Raw genomic sequence first — 25975 nt, 5'->3', positions numbered from 1 at the left:
CTGACTCCAACTACTTGGGACCTTTTGGTAGGTCCTACCTGGGTAGGAGGGGGAGAGTGAGGGGAGCAGGGAAGCTGACAGTAGGCTGTTTGCAGCAAGACACCAGACCTTCTCAGCAGGGAGGCTGCACTCGCTCCCCAAAAGGGAAGGAAAACAAGCACAAGGGACTGACTGAGGAGAGGAGTAGCAGGTCCCTGTGCCACCTATAAGGATTCAACTTGCCCCAAACCTGAGTCTCCAAGGCTAAAAAGGACTGAGCCTACTGAGGCGAACAAGGTATTTTGCCACACTTGGTGTCAGAAGTGGGTTGTGGTGAGTGAGTGAGTAAGGTTCTGTGGCAAGCCATCTCAGGGCAAGGTAAATCACACACACACAAAAAATGGAGGATGTAGTGAAGGCGTTGGTACAGGCCACTGCGGCCTAACAAGAGGCTACCAGGGTGCAAATGGCTGCCCAGCAAGAGTCAGTACACGTCCAACAGGAGACGAACCAATTACTGATGAACCAAGCGGCCCAAAATCGACCCACCCCGAATGAAGTAGTGAACCAGTTAAAAGCCCTGACCACACTCACGCACGGGCTCCAGGGGATCTGGCCACTGCGGGCAAGCAACTATTTACAGAAGATGACTACAGATGACGATATAGAGGCATATCTCCTCGCCTTCGAGAGGACGGCACTGCGGGAGGCCTGGCCCCAAGACCAGTGGGCAGGTATCCTGGCTCCATTTCTGTGTGGGGAGCCCCAGAAGGCCTATTTCGACCTGACCACAGAGACAGCTATGGATTACCCCCAGCTGAAGGCGGAAATCCTGGCAAGGTCAGGTGTGACATCAGCCATACGGGCCCAGCGCTTCCATGAGTGGAAATACCAGGACAGCAAACAGCCGAGGTCCCAGCTATTTGATTTAATCCACTTCACCTGGAAGTGGCTCCGCCCCGAGACCCATGGGCCAGAGAAGATAGTGGAAATCCTCGTGTTGGACAGGTACATGAGGGGGTTGCCGCCGGACATATGGGGGTGGGTCCGCCAAAACGATCCCTCCTCCTACGATGAACTAGTTGCCCTCGTAGAGAGACACCTAGCTGCCCAAGAACTTTCACGGACCACCGGGGAAGGAAGGCACCAGAATCAGCAACAAGTCTCTGTGCCGAGGCCCCGGTTTGCCCTAGCACCAAGCCGGACTATGGAGGGGAGGAAGGAGGCCAAAGAGCAGCCAGAGGTCCCGGAGAGACTAGAGGACTGGGGGAGAAAGGCTCAGGGGATAAAGCCCAGTAGCCCGAAAAATCGGGGGCTGCCCCAAGCAGGGTATCGATGTTATGCATGTGGCGAATTGGGGGATATCGCTGCCCAATGCCCAAATCTAGAAGAGCCCATGCAATGTGAACTGGGAGATATAGGGGGACCATGTGATCTAATAAGTCTAGTAGGGATTGCAATGGTCCCTCATAGACACACTAGTCCCGTTAAGATGAATGGTATAGAGACCACAGTGTTAGTAGACTCGGGAAGTGCAATCACGCTGGTCTTGGGAAAGTTGGCCGGGCAACTATCCCGGGCCAAATGCTCAGGAATATCATGTGTGCATGGGGATGTCAGTTACTACCCAACCATCCCCATAAAAAGAGAAGTTCTCGGAAACCCCACTAAGGTGACGGTGGGAGTAGTTCCGAAACTCCCCTACCCAGTCCTTATCGGATGAGACTTCCTGGGATTTGATAGCCTACTCCTTGTGGAGAAGGTGGAAGAAAATAATGAACCCGGGACCCAGGGGGTGGCCCAGATAGATAACACCCCCCCGGCCTTCCACGAATTTGGCCAGGATTTGTTCTCCCCTCCGGGAAAGCCCCGGAAGACTCGGAGGGTGGCTAAAAGGAGGGGAACGAGGATCTTGACCCAGTACCAGAAATCTACGCTTATAGGGGAAAGAGGTGGCTCAACGGACAGCGGGGCAGGGCAGGAGATCAATGACCCAATAGCCGGACCTTGTTCCCCAGGGGTTTTCCCCGAGGGGGAGACAGAGGTAGATCCCCCTGAGTTTGGACAAATGGGGACCTCACTCGGGAATTTTGGTTAGGATCAGGCCAATGATTCAATATACAGCAATATTCGTAAAGAAATAGTTGAGGTAAATGGGGTCCCTGTGGAGGGGAGAGTCAAGGGCCCAGGGCCATATTATGTGATTAAGGGTGATCTGCTATACAGAGTAGTCCAGGTCCAAGACCAAGTCGTAGAACAACTCTTGGTCCCACAGAAGCATCAGAGGGGCGTGATGGATCTGGCCCACAGCCATCTGTTTGGGGGCCATCTAGGGGTAGATAAGACCCTTGATCGGATTCTGCAGAGGTTTTTTTGGCCTGGCATTTATATGGCTGTCTGGTGATATTGTACCTCTTGTACAGAATGTCAGTTACATGGGCCCCGACCACACCTAAGGGCCACTTTGGTACCTCTACCAATTATTGAAATCCCATTCGAGCAAATAGCTATGGATCTAGTAGGGCCACTGGAGAAGTCAGCCCGTGGTCATCAGTACATTCTGGTAGTACTAGATTATGCCACCCGATATCCCGAGGCCATAACCCTACGGAACACCTTGTCCAAGACCATAGCCAAAGAATTAGTCCAGATTTTTTCCAGAGTAGGGATACCTAAAGAAATCCTGACTACCCAAGGGACACCCTTTGTGTCTAAGTTAACAAAGGACCTATGTACAGTGCTCCATATACAGACCCTCAGGATGTCAGTCTATCATCCCCAGACTGATGGTCTTGTCGAACGCTTCAATAGAACATTGAAGAACTTGCTACAGAAAGTAGTTAGTTGCGACGGGAAAGATTGGGACACCCTACTGCCTTACTTGCTGTTTGCTGTACGGGAGGTTCCCCAAGCTTCCATTGGATTCTCCCCATTCGAGCTGTTATATGGTTGCCACCCCAGGGGCATATTGGACATGCCCAAAGAGGGCTGGGAAAAACAGCCAAACACCGGGAGAAACATCGTTGAACATGTATTGCAAATGAAAGACAGGATAGCCCAAGTAGCCCCCATTGTGCGCGAACACCTGGAGAAGGCCCAAGGGGCCCAACGGGCATACTACAATTGCCAAGCAATGACCTGAAAGTTCCAGGTGGGAGACCGGGTAATGGTGCTCATACCCATGGCAGAGAGCAAGCTCCTGGCCAGGTGACAGGGGCAATATGAGATCATAGAAGCCACAGGAGAAGTCGACTATAAGGTCTGACAGTCGGGTCGCCGGAAGCTGGAGCAGATCTACCATATAAACCTGCTGAAACCATTGCAGGATAGAGAAGCGCATGTGGTTGTGCTAGGGGCACCAACCCCTAAAATCGACCAGCCCGACCAAGTGGGAATATCTCCAGAGTTGACTCCGGAGCAACGATCTGAAGTGATCAGCCTGATTAAACACAACCAGGATGTGTCCTCAGAAAAGCCAGGCAAGACTACTGAGGTTCACCATCACATCCTCACAGAGCCAGGAGTGAAGGTGAACGTCAAGCCATACCGGATCCCGGAGGCCAAAAGAGAGGCGATCAGGACAGAGGTCAGGAAAATGCTGGCCTTAAGAGTCATTGAAGAATCTCCTAGCCAATGGTCAAGTCCAGTGGTTTTAGTGCCTAAGCCGGATGGCAGTGTGAGGTTCTGCAACGACTTCCGAAAGCTGAATGAGGTGTCCGAGTTTGATGCGTACCCTATACTCTGGATAGATGAGCTAATTGACAGATTGGGAAAAGCACCGTTTATGTCTACCCTTACCTGACCAAGGGCTATTGGCAGATCCCCCTGGCCAAGGCTGATAAAGAGAATACGGCCTTTGCAACTCCAGAAGGACTATATCAGTACACCATCCTCCCCTTTGGGTTGCATGGGGCACCCCCTACTTTCCAAAGACTCATGGACAAATTGTTGCGACCACATGGAAAGTACACGGCAGCCTATCTCAACAACGTTATCATATATAGCCCCGACTAGGGAAGACACTTGGAGAAGGTGGAGGCAGTGCTGGATACCCTGAGGAAGGCGGGGCTGACGGCAAACCCCTCCAAGTGTTCGCTCGGGCTAGCTGAAGCCAATATCTTGGGTATATAGTGGTGAGGGGCATGGTGAGGCCCCAACTCAAGAAGTTAGAAGCTATACAGAAGTGGCCCCGACCACTCTGAAAAAAACAGGTCAGGGCATTCCTGGGACTAGGGGGGTACTATAGACGGTTCATTCCCCACTTTGCCACCAGAGCATGCCCATTAACAGACCTAACGAAAGCTCGGGGCCCAGACATAGTAAGATGGACGACTGCGGCTGAAGATGCTTTTTCAGATCTACGGACAGCCCTCTGCACTGACCTCAGACTCGTGACCCCAGACTGAGGGAAGGAGTTTATCCTACAAACCGATGCCTCTGATGTAGGGTTGGGGGCAGTACTTTCACAAATGGTCGGGGACGACGAACACCCTGTCCTCTTCCTCAGTAGGAAGCTCCTGCCTATGGAACGGAAATACGCCGTTGTCGAAAAAGAATGCCTGGCGGTAAAATGAGCCATAGAAAGCCTCCGCTACAATCTACTGGGACGGAGGTTTACCCTTGTCATGGACCATGCCCCTCTGCAGTGGATGCACCAAAATAAAGACAAAAATGCCAGAGTGACGACATGGTTCCTGTCGCTTCAACCCTTCCACTTCAGAGTACAACATAGGTCTGGAATCCAATATGACAATGCGGATGGCCTGTCAAGAGTGCACTGTTTGCCAATCCAAGTAGCCCAACACTATAGTGTTGAGCGGGGGAGGGGAGGAATATGTGATAAACCTAGGACAAACAACTACAAAAGGGGGGTAGTAATTAGTACCAGGGGATTAAAAGGCCCCTCCCTATCCACTGAGGAGAGAGAACCACTGGGGCAATAAGATTCAGCTAGAAAAGGGGTTGCTAGGGAATCAATTAGGTTCAGCTGACTCCAACACTTGGGATCTTTTTAAACCCTCCCCTGCGTGAAAGGAGGGGGGAGTGAGAGGAGCAGGGAAGCTGCCAGTAGTCTGTTTGCAGCAAGACACCAGACCTTCTCAGCAGGGAAGCTGCACTCGCTCCCCAGAAGGGAAGGAAAACAAGCACAAGGGACTGACTGAGGAGAGGAGTAGCAGGACCCTGTGCCACCTATAAGGATTCGCCTTGCCCCAAACCTGAGTCTCCAAGACAAAAAAGGACTAAGCCTACTGAGGCGAACAAGGTATTTTGCCACACCATTTATTTAAAAAAATAATAATCCTAAAAGAATTGAAGTACAAAAAATTTCTAACATTCTAACATTACTCATTAGGCAAAGAGAAACTAGGACAAATTTATTTATACAGTGGAGTCGCATCATACGCACATTTAAATTACGCGAATTCAACTATATGCGCTTGGCAAATAAAAAGAAAAATAACAATAACTCACAGCGGTGGAGTACTGTACAGGAGTCAATGGGAGAGCGCTCGGGAGTTGATTTATCACATCTAGACTATACGCAGCAAATTGACCCCACTGGATCGATCGCTGACCGCCGATCCAGTGAACATCTCACCGCGCTGAGTGTGATTCTAGTGTTTAAAGATACGTATTTTTCATACAACATGGCCCCAAAACGCAAGCCAACTACTTCATCTGGTGCTCAACCGAAGAAACAGTGATCTGTTCCAACGCTGGAGGAAAAACTGGCTGTGTTGGACTTATTGAGAGATGGTATGTCTCCAACGTGGTGCGTAAATATGGCCGCAACGAACCTAGCATCTGTGTCATCAAGATTCGAGAGAGAGAAATTTGTCAAGCCATGGCATCAAATGCTCCAATAACTGCTAAGGTGACGAGCCAGGTGCGTGATAAGACTTTAGTGAAGACTGAAAAGGCATTAAACTTATGGCTGGAAGACATGAACCATAAACATGTGCCTATCAATGGCAACACATTGCGAGAAAAGGCTCTTAGCCTCTATACGCTGTTCAAACCTCTCCCCGATGAGGGACAACCTTCTGAGGAGAAGAAATTCAAAGTCAGCCAAGGTTGGCTAAACAGTTTTAGGAACCACTTCAACTTCAAAAACATGCAGACTACTGGTGAAGCTGCATCTGCCAATGAAAAGGCAGCAAAAGCCTACCCCGAACCATTAAAGAAAATCATAGAAGAAAAGGGCTATCTTCCAGAACAAGTTTTTAATACTGATGAGACTGGGCTCTTCTGGAAAAAAATGCCCAAACGCACTTACACTTCAAAATCAGAAAGACAAGCCCCTGGCTTCAAAGCAGCTAAAGACCGTGTGACTGTATTGTTTTGTGGCAATGTGGTTGGGCATTTAATAAAGTCCAGTTTGCTCTACAGGGTTGCAAATCCCCGTGCCCTAAAAGGCAAGAACAAAAGTCTCCTGCCTGTGTTCTGGCAATCAAATAAAAAGGCTTGGGTGACGGCAGCATTATTTCTGAATTGTTTCCACAAGTGTTTCATTCCGGAAGTCAAGAGATACCTCGAAGAGAAAGGACTTGACTTTAAAGTGTTGCTGATCATAGACAATGCTCCTGGCCATCCTGAGGCACTCCAGTTTGCGCATAATGACTTTGAAGTAGTCTGTCTCCCTTTTTTATTTGTTCATTCTTCCATCTCTCTCTCTCTTTTTGACTATACGCGATTTTCGCCTTACGCGCTGACTTTAGAACCTAACCCCTGCGTAAGATGCGACTCCACTGTATTACTCTCATCAAGTATTACATTTTTCATTCTCCTTCAGTTCAAGACAAGACATGTAGTCTTGTGGTTTGTGAAAAAAAGCTATGCTTCTTACAGAAAAAGGAAGAAAAGGAGCACATTGGGAGACCTGTATGGGTAGTGCATAGGAAGCCATCAGTATCTGTGAAGAAGTGTGGTCATCAGGAGTCTCTATAGAGGAGTGTGGGAGTTTCAGAAACCATGGGCTTCTGTGGGAATGGGGAGACATATGAGCACACTAGGAATGTCTAAGGGGCTGCAGAAAAATAAAAAAAATAATTTCACCGCACATCTGCATTGCCTAACGATTAAAACTGACAGATCTACTATTTCTGTTTACACAACATATTCCATGGTGCATGAACAACATCATAATACTCACATGGTATAAGCGTCAACATAAAAAATCTCACTGCTTTGCGACAGCAAATCAGAAATGATGTCTGGGTTTTTTCTGATAACAGACATCTTTGGCAGGTTGAAGTGGAATATATTTTTACAGTGTGCAAGCAAATTACACTGTAAATGGGTAAGTTTTTAAAAAGTCCTCATACTAGTACTGCTAATTTTGTTGAAGTCATAGACAATGCAGAATTAAGTAGTAAGAAATAAATGAAGAAAAGAAAGTTTGACAAAAGTTATACTGATTTTAGTTTTATGGAATTTAGTGATGGACGACTGCACTGCATTGTATGCTTATGAATCCTATCAAATGAAGCAATGAAATCTGCAAAATTGAAATGACACCTCACAACAAGGTACCTGGAATATGAAGATAAACCCAGAGAACTTTCTTCAATGAAAGAAAGAAGAATACAATAGATGGAAAACTAAAATGGCAAACATAACATCGGTTCCAGAAAACACTTTGAAAGCATCTTTCTTAACAGTGCTTCGGAGTGCAAAGAGTAAAAAATCCCATATCACTGGAGAACTACTGAGTCTTCCAGTTGCTGTAGAAATGTGCAAAGTGATGGTAAGCGAAGATGCAAGGAAGAAACTTAAGGCCACACCACTTTCTAATGACACAGTTAGAAGGAGAATTGAAAAGTTTTCAAATGATGTAAAATCCCAACTAACTGAAAAGCTATGTACATGTGAACAGTTTGTAATTCAGCTTGATGAGACTACTGATGCTGGTAATAGAGCACAATTATTAGTTTTTGTTCGTTACATCTAGCTGGGGGAAATTTTGGAGGATTTTCTTTTTGTCAGCAGTTAGCAGAATGGACAACAGGTCAGGAAATAGTCAAATTATTGGATGATTTCATGAAAGCTGAATTGCTGAATTGGGAGAAGTGCATTGCCAGTGCTATTGGCATGGACAGTGCTACCACCATGACAGACAATAGGAGTGGCAGTGTAGCAAGAATACGAGTCATAAACCTACAAGTAATTGTAGTACACTATATGTTGCATTACCAGGACCTTGCATCAAAGAAAATGAAACCTGAATTAAATGACGCGCTAAATGCAGCTGTGACAGTTGTGAATTTTGTGAAGTCCTGGCCTTTGAATTCATGCCTTTTTGCAAATCTGTGTCTTGAAATGGGTGCAGGACATAACAAATTATTGTTTCATATGGAACTGTGTTGGCTATCTCACAACAGAATGTTGGAAAGAGTTTTTGAGCTTCGCAAACAGCTGCTAGGTTTTCTTTCTAGCACAATCCCAAGATTGTCGCAAATTTTTCTGAACCAATATGGATCGAAAAGCTTGCATATCTTGCAGACATTTTTAACTTGTTGAATGCGCTGAACCTCTCCACACAAGGGAGCGATAAAACCATACTTGAGGTGAGTGACAAGCGGAGCATTTCAGAAGAAAGTCAAGATTTGGAAAACCAGACAGCTGTGGAATCTCAGATACGTTTCCGCTACTAACAGAATTTCTGGATACTAACAGCATAACAATTGACTGTGTGAGAGACAGGGCTGTTGCTCATCTTTCAATTCTGGCAGAGTACTTCAGTGTTTATTTTAAAAATGTAAACATGGAGGAATATGATTGGATTCGGGATGCATTCTCAACTTTTAATATGTGATCTTGCCATTTGAGTGGAAAAACAGAACAGGAGCTGTTCAAAAGGAGCCCACACACTGAAAATTAAGTTTCAGGAACTGACATCTTGCCAGTTTTGGCCAACTGTTGCTGTGTAGAACCCAGTTTTAGTTACAGAAGCAATGAAAGTGTTGCTACCGCTCCCAACAAAATATATATGTAAAGCATTATTCTCTGCCATGACAGCTATGAAGACAAAGTTCAGGTCCCGACTGGAAGTGAAGAATGATTTATGAGTTTGCTTGTCAACCATCACACCAAGGATAGACTGCAGTAAGAAGCAGGCACACTCATCTCACTGGTATCTGTAAGTACTTGTATGTTCTTTTTCTTAAAGCATTACTAACAGTACTTGTTTACACGACCACATATACTTTGTCAATCAGTTTCTCAGTTGGGGGTCCAGGATTAATATTGCATTTGAAAAGGGGTCAGTCAACAAAAAAAGTTTGAGAAGCTCTGTCCTATTGCATTGCCCACTGCTTCATTGCTCAGCTAGCAATGCCAGCCTCCACTGCTCATTTCTGCCACAAACATCATCTTGCTTTCTTTCATGCTACTCCCTACACATTAAATGTTCTCTGAACTAATCCATAAAGTCATTTCTCTTTCCTCCTTGAAAGCCCTTCTCAAGACTCACTTCTACTGCAGTGCCTACACAATATCAACTAAATAATGATGGGCGAAGACTGAGAGACACTAAGAGATAGCTGATATTTATTCTGATTGTTTTAAAAATCCATATACGTGTACGCAAACAACTGCACAAATTGAATGTATTTTATGCTGTCCCTCTCCCATTCCTGTCACAAGTTGTTGATATTTTTAGACAAGGCAGGGACTGTGTCAATTTACATCCTTGTTCAGTGCTCTTGAATAATACGAACCCAATCCTAACTGGGACCTCTGGGTACCATCCTAACTTCATAAAATCATAGAACTGGAAGGGACCTCAAGAGGTCATCTAGTCCAGTCCTCTGCACTCAAGGCAGAGCTAAGTATTATCTAGACCATCCCTGACAGGTGTTTGTCTACCTGCTCTTAAAAATCCCCCATGATGGAGATTCCACAACCTCCCTAGGCAATTTATTCCAGTGCTTAACCACTCTGACAGTTAGGAAGTGTCAAACCAAATGTCCAACCTAAACCGCCCTTGCTGCAATTTAAGCCCATTGCTTCTTGTCCTACCCTCAGAGGTTAACAACAACAATTTTTCTCCCTCCTCCTTGTAACAACCTTCTATGTACTTGACAACTGTTATCATGTCCCCTCTCAGTCTTCTCTTCTCCAGATTAAACAAACCCAATTTTTTCAATCTTCCCTCATAGGTCATGTGTAGCGGAGTGGTCACCCTGCTCTGGCCCAGAAGGGGTTAAAACAGCCCTGGGAGAGGGCTATCTGGGGGAGCCAATAGTAAAAGCAGTCCTGGAGAGGGCTGTGGCTGGGAAAAGGGATTAAGAACAGCTTTGGGAAGCTGACTATGTAGCTGACCACAGGTGTGGCTGGCTTAATCAGGGCCCAGCTGGCCCTTATAAGAGGGCTGTGGACCAGAAGCTAGGGGAATCTCACTCTAGTCCTGGAGTGGGAAGGGCTAGCTGCCTGAGAAGAAGGTACCTGAAGCAGTGCTGGGGAAGGGCAAAGGGAGCTGGGAAGCTCCAGCCTGATAAATCCCCAGGCTGCAGGCCTTGATAAAGGCCCAGAAAGGTACTGAGGCTGCAGAGGGGCAGCTTGGGAATAGGCAGAGGCAGCTGGTCCTGACCCCTTGCCAGTGATGAGTGGCCATTACACTGAAGTCTGCCCCAGTAAGCGGGGGTAAGAGGATGACTGGCAGTAGCCACTGATGCAAGGTGGGTTTAGAGGCTAGGGGGTTCCACAGGGACGGAAGACCCAGAGTGTGGGGGTACTGCTGGGGCAGAACCCCAGGGTAAAGGGCACTGGGGTCCAGGAGAGAGACAGGCCTGCAGAGGGAGCTCCAAAGGCTGAAAAGAGCTAATTCCCGAGATGACCAGCAGGAGGTGCCATGCCGGTGAGTTGTCCCTTTGCTACATCATGTTTTCTAGACCTTTAATAATTTTTGTTGCTCTCCTCTGGTGGACCTTCTCCAATTTGTCCACATCTTTCCTGAAATGTGGTGCCCAGAACTGGAAACAATACTCCAGTTGAGGCCTAATCAACGCGGAGTAGAGCAGGAAGAATTACTTCTCGTGTCTTGCTTACAATACTCCTGCTAATACATCCCAGAATGATGTTCGCTTTTTTTGCAACAGCGTTATGCTGTTGACTCCTATTTAGCTTATAATCCACTATGACCCCCCAGATCTCTTTCTGCAGTACTCCTTCCTAGACAGTCATTTCCCATTTTGTATGTGTGCAACTGATTGTTCCTTCCGAAGTGGAGTACTTTGCATTTGTCCTTATTGAATTTCATGCTATTTACTTCAGACCATTTCTCCAGTTTGTCCAGATCATTTTGAATTTTAATCCTAAGCTCCAAAGCACTTACAACCCCTCCCATCTTGATATCATCCACAAACTTTATAAGTGTACTCTCTGCGCCATTATCTAAATTATTGATGAAGATATTGAACAGAACCGGACCCAGAACCAATCCCTGCAGGACCCCACTCATTATGCCCTTCATTAAATAGGGAATAAAAAAGGCAATAAAAAGAGGTTATATACATACACGAAAAGCAAAAAAAAGACAAGGGGAATGTAAGTCCACTTAATGGGGAAGGACAGCTAATAATGGATGACACCAAGAAGGCTGAGCTGTTTAAGCCTTTTTTGCTTCAGTCTTCACTAAAAAGGTTAACAGCAGCAAAATAATTCCTCAATTAATATTAACAACAAGTCAGAATAGGGAAAGAACAGGTTAAAGAATATTTAGATAAGTTACATATATTCAAGCTGGCAAGATCTGATGAAATTCATGCTAGGATAGTTAAGGAACTAACTGAATCAATCTTGGAACAATTAGCAATTATCTTTGAGAACTCACGAAGGATGAATGGAGAATACAGGAATGGAGAAGGGCAAATATAGTACCTATCTTTAAAATGGGGAACAAAGATGCACCAGGGAATTATAGATCAGTCAGACACACTTCAATACAAATTATTATACAATCTGTTGGTAAGCACCTAAAGGATAAAAGGTAATAGCCAATATGGATTTCTCAAGAACAAATCATGCCAAACCAATCTAATTTCTTTCTCTAAAAATCAAATGCACAACTACAACATGAGGAATAAATGACTAGACAGTAGACTGATGAAAAACATCTGCAGGTTATAGCAGTTCACAAATTGAATATGAGTCAACAATATGATGCAGTTGCAAAAATGTCTAATATAATTCTGGAGTGTATTAACAGGAGTGTCAAATGTAAGAAATTGGAGATAATTGTTTCACTGTACTCAGCAGCCATGAGGATTCAGTTGAAATACTGTGTACCGTTTTTGGGTACGACCCTTTAAAAAAGATGTGGATAAACTGGAGCAAGTCCAGAGGAGAGCAATATAAATGATCGAACGTTTAAAAATCCTGACCTCTGAGGAAAGGTTAAAAAAAACTCGGTATGTTTAGTCTTGAGAAAAGAAGACTGAAGGGGGACCTCATAACAATCTTCAAATATATTAAGAGCTATTATAAAGAGAATTGTGATCAATTGTCCTCCATGTCCACTGAACAAGAAACTATCAGCTTAATTTGCAGCAATGAAGATTTAGGTTAGATATCAGGAAAAGCTTTCCAACAATGAGGATAGTTAAGTACTGGAACAGGTTACCAAGAAAGTTTGTGGAATGTCTATCAAAGATTTTTAAGAACAAGTTAGGCAAACACCTGTTAGGGACAGTCTAGGTATACTTGTTCCTGCCTAAACCTAGAGTTGGGGTGTGGGAGGGGGTATGGGTTCCAGGGTGGGGCCAGAAATGAGGGATTTAGGGTTCAGGAGGGGGTTCCGGGCTGGGGAAGGGGTTTGGGGTGCAGGGGGAGTGAGGGCTCCAGCTGGGAGTGTGGGCTCTAGTGTGGAGCCAGCAATAAGGGATTTGGGGTGCAGGAGGGGATGCCAGGCTGGAGCTGAGAGGTTCAGAGGGGGCTCTGGGCTGGGGTGTGTGGAGGGATGAGGGCACTGGCTGGGGGTGCAGACTCTGGGCTGGGAATGAGCAGTTTGGGGTAAAGGATGGTTCTCAGGGCTGGGATTGAGGGGGCTGGAGGATGATCAAGGCTGGGGCACGGGGTTGGGGCTTGGGAGGGGGTCAGGAGCGCAAGCTCTGAGCAGAGCTTAGCTCAAGCAGCTCCCAGAAGCAGTGGCATGTCCCGCCCTCCACCTCCGATGCAGAGGAGCAGCCACGCAGCTTTGCATGCTGTCCCATCTGCAGGCGCCGCTCCCACAGCTCCCATTGACCATGGTTCCTGGCCAATGGGAGCTGCAGAGCTGGAGCTTGGGGCAGGAGCAGCGTGTGGAGCCCCCTGGCTGTCCCTATGCATAGGAGCCAGAGGAGGGACATACCACTGCTTCCTAGAGCCGCACCGAGCCACAGCAGGCAGGGAGTCTGCCTTAGCTACATTGTGCTGACGACCGGATTTTTAACAGCCTGACCGGTGCCGCCAGGGTCCCTTTTTGACCGGACGTTCTGGTAAAAAAAAACAAAAAAAAAGGACACCTGGCAATCCTAGTGGGTTATTATTTTTCAAATGATAGCTCACAAGGCATATTTGTACAAAGATTATTAAAATAGTGTGTAGGATGTGGATGCAGGGGTACATTCCGTCATATATCCCAACTGTTTTTCAACTATGTCTTCCAATTCCATGGTCAACTATCTAACACATCTGACTGAGGATCACAGTTCATTTCATATTTCTGGCAAGATTTGTTCAAGCTCCTTGTGATGGGGTGACTAATACACACACACACACACCCTGCAAGGTTTAATGCTGGCCAGATGGGCCAATTCACCCATTAGGCACCTGATTAAGGAGGCTCAGCTGGATAGGAATAGGCAGGACCTATAAAGCCCAGGAGCTGAAAGGAGAAGAGGTGGCTGGGAAAAGGCAGACACTCCTAGAAGAAAGGGAGGAGTGAGCTGGGACTGCAGTCACTCCCTGGGAAGAGGGAGGAGGCTTTGGGAACTGGTAGGCCCAGGAAGAAAAGGGGAACCAGTGGTAGGAAGAAGCCCCAGGATAGAGCAATGAGGGCAGAGAGAGAGAAGGCCAAGGCTGCTGAGCTGAGAGTCCCTGGTCTGGGACCTGGAGAAGAGGGCGAGTCCGGGTTCCCCTACCAGTCACTGGGCCAGTGGCATAGAGGAAGTGAGCAAGAGTACTGCCTACGACTACTGAGGAGTTAATCTTCCCCAGAAGGGGGGAACATGGACAATAACACAGCCAGAGGGCTGAACCATGAAGAGGACATTATGGTTCCTGAGGCTGCGAGAGGAGCTGCAGATGGACAAAGTGATGGTGTGCAAATGGCGGACGGGGGAGCATTGCCCTCAAGCTAATCCCCAGAGTACCAAAAGCAGGCGCCAGTCCAGCAGTGAGTGGTGCACCCCGTGACACTCCTGAATGTGGATCTACATGTCTCCTCATCTTATCACGCCAAGATTGATGGACAGATGGAATGAGTGAACCAAATTCTTGAGCAATACTTCTGTTGCTTTATCAGTTACCACCAAAATGACTGGGTTTTGTTTCTCTCTTTTGCCAAATTAGTGTACAACAACTCCAACCACAGATCAACCCACCAGCGCCCTTTTTACACCAACTACGGTTTTCTCCACCTGTCCATGCCACAAGTCTCCCACATATTTGCAGCATCCAACTTATCTGAACACCTGCACTGCATCCAGGAGGAGTTCAAAGCCCTCTGTGACAAAGATCCTCCTCTACCTTGGTGGGTCTTGCGCTTATTGGTGGATTTGCTCGTCTTGGAGCTTCATGACAGCCCTCAGCTTGGCCGTTTTTCTGAACCCACAGTCCAGGTCGACTCCTCCTGTGTCTGACCAGGAGTTGGGAGGTTTGGGGGGAACCAGGGCCCGCCCTCTACTCCAGGTTCCAGCCCAGGGCCCTGTGGAATGCAACTGTCTAGAGTGCCTTCTGGAACAGCTGTGCGACAGCTACAATTCCCTGGGCTACTTCCCCATGGCCTCCTCCCAACACCTTCTTTATCCTCACCATAGGGCCTTCCTCCTGGTGTCTGATAATGCTTGTACTCCTCGTCCTCCAACAGTATGCATTCTCACTCTCAGCTCCTAGCACCTCTTGCTCCCAGCTCCTTACACGCGCACCACAAACTGAAGTGAGCTCCTTTTTAAACCCAGGTGCCCTGATTAGCCTGCCTTAATTGATTCTACCAGCTTCTTGATTGGCTGCAGGTGTTCTAATCAGCCCTCTGTCTTAATTGTCTCCAGAAAGTTCCTGATTGTTCTGGAACCTTCCCTGTTACCTTACCCAAGGAAAGGGGACCAACTTAACCTGGGGCTAATATATCTGCCTTCTATTACTCTCCTGTAGCCCGACCCTGTCACACCACCTAGAATTGGCCAAAAGAAATTACAAACGGTTTGCATATCCGTCTGCAGGGAACCCCTCACATCACAGTTGCAGATAAAATATGGCTCTCAACACAGCACCCTGGCTCTACCACACCTTCACAAAAGCTAGATTACTGATACAGTGGGCCCATTGCAGGTCACCCAACAGATCAACACTGTAGCCTTCAAACTATCTTAGTATCAAGGAGGTGCCAAACTTCACAAAAGTACCTTATGGCCATTAAAATAGCTCTACAGTGGGACAGTCCATAATCATTATCATTATGGATACAGGATCAGATCAAAAGAAGGATAATTATGATAAAATAAGGCAAAACAAGATTATTTAAAAATGAGAAATACAAAAAAGTAAAAAGGCTTACCTGGTAATCAGGTTTTGTACAGTAATCTAAATTGGAGATGTGATCTAGAAAGATGTTGAATTCTTGGGGGAGATGTTTCAACATGAGCCTGTGGTCATATCTCTCTTTTATGGAGCCCACTTGCTCCTAGGAACAGTTAGCACAAAAAGCATTAGCATACCACCATTCCCAACTGCAGAATATTCACACCATACATTACAGGCATTAAGTGCAATATTTTTGGTCAGAGTTGAAGGGTGTATGAAAAGGAGATTAATTCTTTTGGTTATAGCAGGACCAGAGATCCTGCCACTGTCCTTAGCACCAATGTAAAACATTCTTTAAAACCTTCAACTCAATACTTAAATGCTAGTCTAATTCTCTCCCTCTCTGTGTTTTGTTGCTGTTTGATACCACTGATTATAATTGGGCATTACAACTCTACTAGAATCATAAACGGGGATTAAAAAGTTCTATTTTGTCATCTACTTCAATTCACTTCTGATACACAATTACTCCTCAGAGTAGACTTTTTTTAGTATTTTTATTCAGTCCAATATCAGTTAGTCTGTGATTTCCAAAGTCAGACGAATAGGAGCAGTCCTTTGTATGGCCCATCTTCATCTACCAACATAGCTAAGTTAATCAGAAAGTGCTTCTGATTATGCTATACTTTCAAAATAGGGAGACACAAGTACTGGACACAAGCCATCAGAGGTTTCTTTTTCGTTGCATACCTCCCATAAGACATCTGCCTAACAGCATGACCACAGATCTACTGGGCTAACTTTGTCTAACATCAAATACTGAATGTCTATTTCCAAGATGAAATGTCAAACTATGAAATTTTGTACAGAAGGTTTGTGAAGGCAAAACTGGTTTCAAAATAGGGCCATGAATTAATGTATGTACATTTATATTTGCCCTCTATAATGAATCTGTAAAAACTGTAAACTCTGTCTAAATTCCCTTGCAAACTAAGACCATTTGTAACACTCCAAAGCATTTTATGCCATGACATTTGCACTGTGACGTGAGGGGGGGAAATAACTAGAAACTGCTGTAAAATGCAACATTAGAATTTTATGAACCAATGATTCTTGAAGATTTTTTCATGAAGGTGTTTATGTGCAATGCCCATCTAAGATCCTTATTTCTAGATTTTACCTTGTCTTTTATTTTTCTCCAAGGCAGCTGTCCAACCACAAACTCTACCAACATGTAGAACAGGGACCAGAGGTCATCATGCCTTCCCATTTCCTGTGAAAAAGAAAAGGGACGGAATTTTATTACTCCTCAGAACTGCTGTACCTTAACTTACTTCTATGCAATCAGAGCTAATGGGCTTTGCTGGATCCTGTATTGCTCTAGAGCAGGGGTGGGCAAACTATGGCCCGCAGGCTGCAGCCGACCCGCTTGCCGTTTTAATTAGAACCTTGAGCTCCTGCTGAGGAGTGGGGTCTGGGGCTTGCCCCATTCCACGCTCCAGCTGGGTAGCCGGGTCGGGAGCCACTGCTTCCAGAGAGCCACTTGAGGTATGCGCCACCGGGAGCCTGCACCCCTGAGACACCCCCCACGCCTCACTCCCTGCCCCATCCCTCATCCCCCTCCTGCACCCCAAACCCCTCATCCCCAGCCCCACCCCAGAGTCCTCACCACGCCCCTGCCCCTGCCCCATCCCGGAGCCCCTTCCTGCACCTTGAGCTGCTCATTTCTGCACCTACCTTGGAGCCCACACCCCCAGCCAGAGCCCTCATCCCCTCCTGCACCCCAACCCCAATTTCATGAGCATTCATGGCCCGCCATACAATTTCCATACCCAGAGGTGGCCCTCGGGCCAAAAAGTTTGCCTACCCCTGTTCTAGAGACTTCAGCTATTGTATATTCCCAATAAAACTGATTAGAAGAAAAATTGCAAAACAGACCCCTATAATACTGCAAGTAGGAAAACACTCTCTCCTTTTTTCAATCACTTCAGATGGAAGAATAAAAAGCACAGAAAAAAATAGAAGAGGAAGCATGTTAAAATATGATTACAGGGATGTACATCACTTTACTGTGAAGTGAAATATCATCACACTGTCAATAGTAGTTTGTCCAAAATTCTCTAATACACTGGGATCATGATGATAAGTGGAATATACTGTAAATATAATGTTTTATCACCTGATAATTTTATCTTCCCTGTTCTACTCTTCTGTGGTATGATTAAAATAGTGATGGTAATAATTATAACTATTATGATTTCTGCAACCAGAACACCATTATGAAGACATTCAGTTATATACAGTAACTTAAGTGACCTATTCTTTCCTAAATATTTCCCACAGTCTAACATCTTTCTATATAATAATGACAGAGGGACACAGAAAATGAAGCAAGATTTATACTATATACACAATTGACAGTGTTTTTAATTACTAGAAAACTCAGACAGGTGGGATGTAAGCACAGATACTCACTCTGTTTCTGTGAGCATTGACTGATGCATAGCGTACTGTTCCTCGAAAACCCGCAACAGCTCGTGGCTATCAAAGAAGCACAGACACAAAAATCAAAGATTTTTCAGTATCAAAGAAGATAAATCACCTGATTACACACAACAACATGTAAAACCTACTACAGCACAGAGAATGGAGCAAAGGCAAATGTCATTTAGACCTTCTGTCTGCTTTCAGTTTCCCATATTGCTGGTACAATATTACTGCAAGAGATTCATTGGGGGCTCAAATGGACATGACAAGATGGTGTGCCGCACATCCAAACACGGGTTAGCTCCAGGGAAAAGCTATCCTCTACCTACGTTAGCTTTTGTTTTAAAAAGTGTCAAATCCTCACAGAGAGGCCTCTTAGAAAAGACACATGGTGGGTTTATTAATATCTTTCCCACTGAGTCTTAGTTCTAAATCTCAGGAAGTCTGAAGTTTAAACTATGAACGGAACAGAAACATACAAGTATCTTTGAAAAATCTCAAGATACTGCTAGGTCTCAGCTTTCTTACATCAGAGAACAGCTAGGGACAATTAGGCATTTGTTAAAATTATTTTTATTACCACAATTACTTTTCAGATCTAGAGGTCAATGATTTGAGAAATTCCAAGAGAGGGAGAACCCATATAAAAGTCTCAAAGCTGTGGGCTGAGAAATAAATAGCATGTACTGAGCACCTCCATTGGGCTAACAAAAGGAAAAATATAGCTGAAGAAAGAAATGCATTTGCTGCATCCTATGTTGTAGAATGCCAGTCAGCACAATACCAAAACAACCTCTTTCCCCAGAAGCACCTTCTTTGGCAGCTTCCTGGTCCTTACTAACTCTTGACAGAACAGGGCTACTCTTTTATAGGAACTTTTTCCAGTGTGCCTTTCTGGTGCTGGTCCTTTAAACTTGGCAGAACCACACAACCGTAGCCCTAAAGTGGCCATCCTTGGCACTGTAACTGGCAGCATCTCTCTCTCCATCTTCTAGCTGGTGAATACCTGTCTTTCTTTCTCTCTGCTGAGAAGATAGCACATTCTCACAGATCAAATTGAACTTTTAGAGCCACAGAACAGATACCTATAGAATAGTAATGACTTCCTGAAGTCTCTTGCTCCCAATAAAACATTATAGGAGCAGTGTAATTAAATATTTATTTTGTAATATTTTAATCTTCGTGTTTTGGTACAAAATAAAATAAGTATTATATTACATTGTCAGAAATAGACATCCTATTCATTTTAGCCACTCAACTCACTTCACCTCACATAGACACAAAAAAAACCACTGCCTGAACTGCTAAATGTTATTTCTGTCTTTGCCTTTTTCTTGAACTTAAGATTTTCAAAAGTAATTTCTTCTTTTCGTTTCCTCTAAAAATTAATGCAAGAGACTTGTATAACCTACACCAGTTCTCACTTGATCTGAGAGGGAGTAAGGGTGAACTCTACTTGCCTGGGGACCCATGCAAGTTTTTAGATTTTTCAAAAATAATATGATGAAAAGTTTCTATTCATACGCATTTGGAGACCACCACAATATAAAATTATGACTGTAATCAGGAAACTTTTTTTTTAATTACCCAACGTGGCTATCATTCGTTCATGTTCACCAATGTGAGCAACATTGGGAGCCCTCATATCGGCAGGCCAGCAACTGCTGTCATTGTTTTTAACATCACATTGATTAGATCTGCTCTCAAGTAGGATTCCATATCAGTGTTTTTTTAAAAAAATGCCCACAGTAGCCAGTGGCCCATCTAAGCAATAGTGGAGCTGAACAAAGGTTAGTAAAGGTGGGAAATCTTTTGCAAAAATTTTAAGTGTAGACAGGGTCTTTGAGTGTACTGTAAATAGACTGGGTTTTTTTGCACCCTCACAAACAGCCTTTAAATGACACTTGGAAGTAATTTTGTGATTAGGTCTGCTACAAAATTTAGTTTAAATTTCAGCTAAATTAGCTTTACAGTGTAAACCATCTTATAGTTTTTTATAACAAATTTTTAACTGTATAACCAAAGGTTCAAGTATAAAACCCCTGGGAAAGGAAGCGTGGTCCAGTGATTATGGGGGGTTCTATAAGCCTGACTCTTCCATTGATTCCCTGCATCACCTTGGGCAAATCCCTTCATTTCTCTGTGCTTTGGTTTAACTTTTCTGTCAAATGGGAATAATAATCTTTAACAACCTCTCACAAAAGTGGTGAGTATAGCCAATCTTTGTGGGTCCAAATCCTGTAGTCCCAGCATTGACCTATTGAATCCCATTAACTTCAAAGGGTGTTCTGTCTGCACAAGAACTGTGGGATCAGTTCCTGCATATCCTTGGATCAAAAGCACTATATAAGTGCAAATTGTCATAAATTATGATCATACACAAGGTTTCCTCCAAGCAACTCCACATAGTTGATATGGATCCCCTCTATCAGGCCAGTGGGTCCTCAGGATTGCTGAAGTCCAGAGTACAGCTTACTTACGTTTGAGTCTTATATGTTCCTTGCTATCACATAAAGGAGATGTCAGGATATAGCCCCTTCTATCAAGTCTTTATAACAGATATGCCAGTGGTTGCATGTTATGCATGCTCTTCTTCATCTAACACCCAGCCAGAACTCTCCGAGAGCTGGTATGTCATTGGGCTTAGATTTTACCCTGAGTAGAAGGGCCACAGAATTTCATGCTGCAGAAATTCCATGCTATAGTGTAAATTTAGGTAGGGTTTTTCTGTAAGATTTCAGGAGAATCTCAACTCCCATTTAAAAAAAAATGGGTTTTTAGCCCAGCAGTTCTAATGATAAACAAATCAGTCATCCAAGAGACCTTCTTATCTTACAGCTGTTTCTAAGACTGCTATAATTTAGGTAAATTTCCACAAGAATGTAAATAGGCTGAATGGTAGCACTTTTTAGCAGGATGTTGCTATACATCATAGCCCTAAAACGCCAACACATCAGTGTCCTCAGTATGAGCAGAGATGCAACCTGTAAATCCCAACAGCGCAGGAACCCAGAAGATGAAATCCAATGCACTACTCTGGTTAGAATCTAAGAGCATAGCTGCACTGCTATAAGCTCTCTAATGTAGCTGCTCTAAGCTGACAGGAGAGAGCTCTCCCATTGGTTTAACTACTCAAACCCCCACGAGTGGCAAAAGCTACGTCTGCGGGACAAGCTCTCTTATTGACATAGCGCTGTCCACATTGGCGCTTATGTCAGTGTAACTTATTTCAGAGTATCATCAGTGTTAGTCTGTATTCGCAAAAAGAAAAGGAGTACTTGTGGCACCTTAGAGACTAACAAATTTATTTGAGCATAAGCTTTCATGAGCTACAGCTCACTTCATCGGATGATGCATTGATTACATGCATCTGATGAAGTGAGCTGTAGCTCAAGAAAGCTTATGCTCAGATAAATTTGTTAGTATAACTTATGTCACTCGGGGGTGACTTATTCACCCCCCTAAGCAACGCAAGTTATGTCAACATAAGATGTAGTATAGACATAGCCTAAATGAGGTCAGGAACATATTTACTTTTACCAAGTGAAATATTTCTCTTTTCATGAGGACAATGAAATAAACATGGTGACTGGAATGGACAGGGACCCATCTTCTTAGAGTAATGACCTTGATTTTCACTAGGTAACTAGCACACACCAAATCATTTCCCATTTGTTTGACTTTGGGCAAGGAGACTGAACACAAAACAGTTCCTTTAGAGTTTTGATGCAAATTTTGAAGTGCAATCTTCTCCACCGTCTATTGAATCCATTGGTCTGTTGTATCTAAGATCTACACCAGGACAAAAGTCTTTTTTATCAGGTCATATAAAGCCGGTAACTACTCACTATGCCAGCTGCTTAATGTTAAAACATCTATTTTAATTATATTCTAAGTTGCATCACTCACAAAACTATTGATGGTTTTGGAGGTAGTTAGTTGGGTCAGTTCAAAATGGGATTTATTGCCCTCTGGGCTTTTATTAAGCTTCTGAAACTGCTGTATAAGAATTCTTGATGCATAACAAAAAGCTTCATGCAATAAAAGATAAGTTCTCAAACCATCCACTTTACTGGAGCTTTCAAAGAAAACCCCCTCTACCACCAACTGTGAAGCTTTTTTGTTTATAGATCCTCAAAATGGATGTGTCCAATATTGGTTCATCTACCAGCAACTCAGGATTCTCCTTATGTAAAGGACATAGATTATTATGCAGCCACGATAAAATGACTAGTTAATTTTTTTTAAACAGGTACTACCAAATTAAGGCATAGACAATACTTCAGAATGCTTACAGGGTGCCAGAAAGGATTGGGTTCCCAGAAGCAGGATCCACAATTTTATCTTCCAGATTCAATCTCTCAGAAATCTCCTTCAGCAGCAGCTGAGCTTTCTGAAAACGACCTAATTTCCCCCATTGAGAGAGAAAGCTTGAAAGCTATCTATCCGGAGCCATTAAAGAAGGTGACCTACAAGAGCTATTAAGAGAACCATCTGAGTTTATAGCTTCTTTGACATGAATAATTCTCTGGAGTGCATTTGTAATTACAGAAGGGAATGCATACATTTGGGTATATCCGTGAATTCCACTGAAAATCTTGATTAAAATGGATTACATCTGTGTCTCTTTCCATAAGAGGAGAGGCTTTTATGAGACCTCATCAATGCATGGCTGTTTCTTCACTTGGGACTTTGCAGCTTGTATCTATCTAGATTGTAATTCTAGAGCATCTATCACCATAATATCCAAGTATCATTTACAATAAAAATTTCTCAGAGATATTCCTAGCATATTTAATAGTGGGCTCTGCTCTTCATCTCTCCCAGGTTTAGCAACTTTACTTACGGGTTTTTGTTTTATATTGCTGCTGCTGTTGTAATTTCTTGCCTTTGGTTATTGTAACAAAGCTTTTGCAAAGAGATGAGTCCTTCATCTTTCTATGAAAACTGTCACACTTGGGCTCAGTCTTATTTGGTCCCATAAACTACTACAGTCAAACTCCTTTGATGAACAATAGTTTACCCCTAACTTTTGAGAACTTTACACTGGGCATTGTCAGTTACATTCTCCCAAGGGAGCAACTCTCTAACTATTTCAGGAATGGAGGAGGCGATTTTGAATGTAGCTGGGCTTCAACCCAATTAAGGCTTTAAAGATTAAGACCAGAAACTTGAATTGGCACAAGAAGCAAAGTGAAAGAGGAGTGTATGGCCCACTTTAGAAATGTATTCTCTGCAGTTTTTCCTGCTAAGCAATGAAAGCCAATGTTAGCAAGGCCCATGCTGGGGCTATTAGTATGATGTAATCCCCATCTTGTTTAATCTTGGACAAGACTTTGGGCAGAAACAGAACTTGAGGGAAGGTATACAGCAGCCCTTTTGGAAAATTCAGGAGGAAAGCATCTGGCACTGACCGAGGGAACAAAAAAAACCCAAACATTTCTTGTTTTCTTTCACTGAGAACAAGTCCCCTCAGGAACACTCCACAATTGGAAAATGGTGATGGACACATCCGGATGATGGGATCATTCATGGTGGCCTGCAGACAATCTGCTCAGGTGATCTGCCAGGGTGTTTTGAACATCTGGAAGGTAGGCTGCTTTCAGGTTGATGGATCTGGCTATGCAAAAGTTCCAAAGCAAGATGGGCTGCATGCTTAACTTCGTCAACTGGAGTCCTCCCTGTCTGTTTACATAAAATTTGGCTGTTGTGTTGCCTGTGAGTACTAACAAACTCTGCCCCCTCACATGCAGGAGGAATGACATACAAGCCAAATAAATGGCCTGAAGTTCTTTGTTATATGGACACCAAGATCCTGGGACGACCAAAGCCCCTGAGTCTGATGGGGACCTAAGTGAGCTCCTCAACCTGTATCAGATGCATCCATGACTAAAATGAGTATCTGCTGAGGAGGTGCAAAGGGAACTCATGTGCAAACATTCAATGGGAATGTCCACCAGCCCAGGGAGGACAAGACTTGAGCTGTTACCTGAACTACCCCATCCATGTGATGGTCAGCTGGAGAGTATACTGAGGTTAGCCAACCCTGCAGCCCTCCAAAGTGCAGTCTAGCGTGCTGGACCACGTAGGTGCATGCCGCCATATGCGCTAGAAGTCTGAGGCACTTTCAAACCATAGTGAGAGAATGTGCCTTTAGAACTAGAGCAATGATCTGCAGTTCACTGAACCTCATTTGCAGCAGGAATGCCCTGGCCTGTGTGGAGTCTAGCACTGTCCCAACTCTATTCTCTGAAACGGTGTCAGAATAGATTCTTCTGTATTAATTAAGAGCCCTAATGTGTGAAAGGCTGACTGGACAGCATCTATGTTGGAGAGCATTTGACATATGGATTGGTCCCTCAATACCCAGTCATCCAAGTTAGAGACCATGTGGATTCCCAACCTGCACAGAAAAGCAACCACTGCTGCCATGCATTTCGTAAACATGAAAGGGGCTACTGCAAGGTCAAAGGGGAGAACACAAATTGGTAGTGTGAATTGTTGACCATGAAGCCTGAGGAATTTTCTGTGACTGCAAAGAATTGCCACATGAAAGCAAGTATCCTTTAAGTCCTGAGCAGAGTACCGATCCCCAGACTCTAAGGAAGGGATAACGGAAGCAAGAGTAACCATCTGAAATTTTATTTTCTTTAGAAACTTGTTCAGTTGCTTTATATCTAAAAGACACCTGAGATCCCTTTGCCTTTGGCATTAGGTAATATTTGGAATAGAATCCTTTCCCTCGGAAAGGCCTGGGAACTTCCTCTATGGCCCCCACAAAGAGGAGAGACTGGAACTCCTGAAGTATCACACTCTCGTGAGAGTGGTCCTTTAAGAGGGTTGGGAAGGGGGAACAGAAGTAACCTGGAGGGTGTAACCCAGTTCTACCTTACTTAGGACCCACTGATCTGTGGTGATGCAAGACCAAGCACTTAGAAAATGCGATAAGTGGTTGGCAAAAATAGGGGAAGACAACAATGGTACCCAGGGAAGTGACAGACTGCTCTCAACCAACAAGTCAAAATGAATGCTTTGAGGAACAGTCTGTCTGGATGAAGCAGGTTTTGTGGAGGAAGAAAGAGTAGTAGGCCATCTTTTATAACCTCTGTCCACTCTTTCTCAATAGATCTTGGCTATGAGGCATAAATGTGTGGAATTGCTGGACTGTTGTGGGCAGAAAGCTCTTTCTTTGTCACTGGTGTTAAGTTGTATTTGCTCTAACACTGAACACAATATTTGAAAAGTCACTATTCATAAGAATATTTAACTGGAACAGCCCTCTAATTACTCTTATTTCTCATTTATCTCCTCAAGTCCATTTCTAAGTTTTTAAAGATCGGCTAACCCTCTGTGGTTTTAATGTTCTGTCTGAAGTTGCACCAACACATTTCTGTGCAGTGCTCTATATAGGCACTTTTCACTTTTCTTAGTATATTTCTAGGGTAGTATATGCAGTTGCACAAATGTTGAAAATTGATGATAAAAGCCTGTTTGCTGGAGATACTCCAAAAGTTCAAATCCTCTGTGAGCACTGAACAAAGGTAAATGGCATTTATTTGGTTTCTTATGCAAACACCTGAGTAGAAGAACATGTTCACAAAGCCCATGTGAACAGATGTTTAATTGCTTCCATAGTGATTAAAAAGATCTAAACATTTATGTTCACAGATGTCTTCTCATGAGCCTTTTCATAAGGATCAGTATTTACAGCACTTGCTGACAGATTCTAAGATAGCAGGTGTCAGAGCTGAGAATTTTGTTATTGTGGGGTTCTTCAATTCCCTGTTGC

General features: G+C 44.2%; 1 protein-coding gene across 12 annotated transcripts in view; it reads right to left on the bottom strand.

The window, feature by feature from the left end:
- The window catches only part of TTBK2 (tau tubulin kinase 2), a 217042-nt gene that overhangs the window by 48861 nt on the left and 142206 nt on the right, over nucleotides 1-25975 (bottom strand). For all 12 annotated transcript variants that reach the window (XM_038405265.2, XM_038405267.2, XM_043517544.1 and 9 more), the window contains 3 exons: nucleotides 18175-18240; nucleotides 16880-16972; nucleotides 15734-15859 (listed from right to left, as the gene is read on the bottom strand). In XM_038405265.2, coding sequence (XP_038261193.1) covers nucleotides 15734-15859; nucleotides 16880-16972; nucleotides 18175-18240 — 285 coding nt within the window. The remainder of the gene's footprint in view (nucleotides 1-15733; nucleotides 15860-16879; nucleotides 16973-18174; nucleotides 18241-25975) is intronic.

The sequence above is a fragment of the Dermochelys coriacea genome, chromosome 6, assembly GCF_009764565.3.
Source record: "Dermochelys coriacea isolate rDerCor1 chromosome 6, rDerCor1.pri.v4, whole genome shotgun sequence".
Classification (NCBI taxonomy): Eukaryota; Metazoa; Chordata; order Testudines; family Dermochelyidae; genus Dermochelys; species Dermochelys coriacea.
Note: the sequence above shows the minus strand (reverse complement) of the source record. Positions and strands in the feature narration are given on the sequence as shown.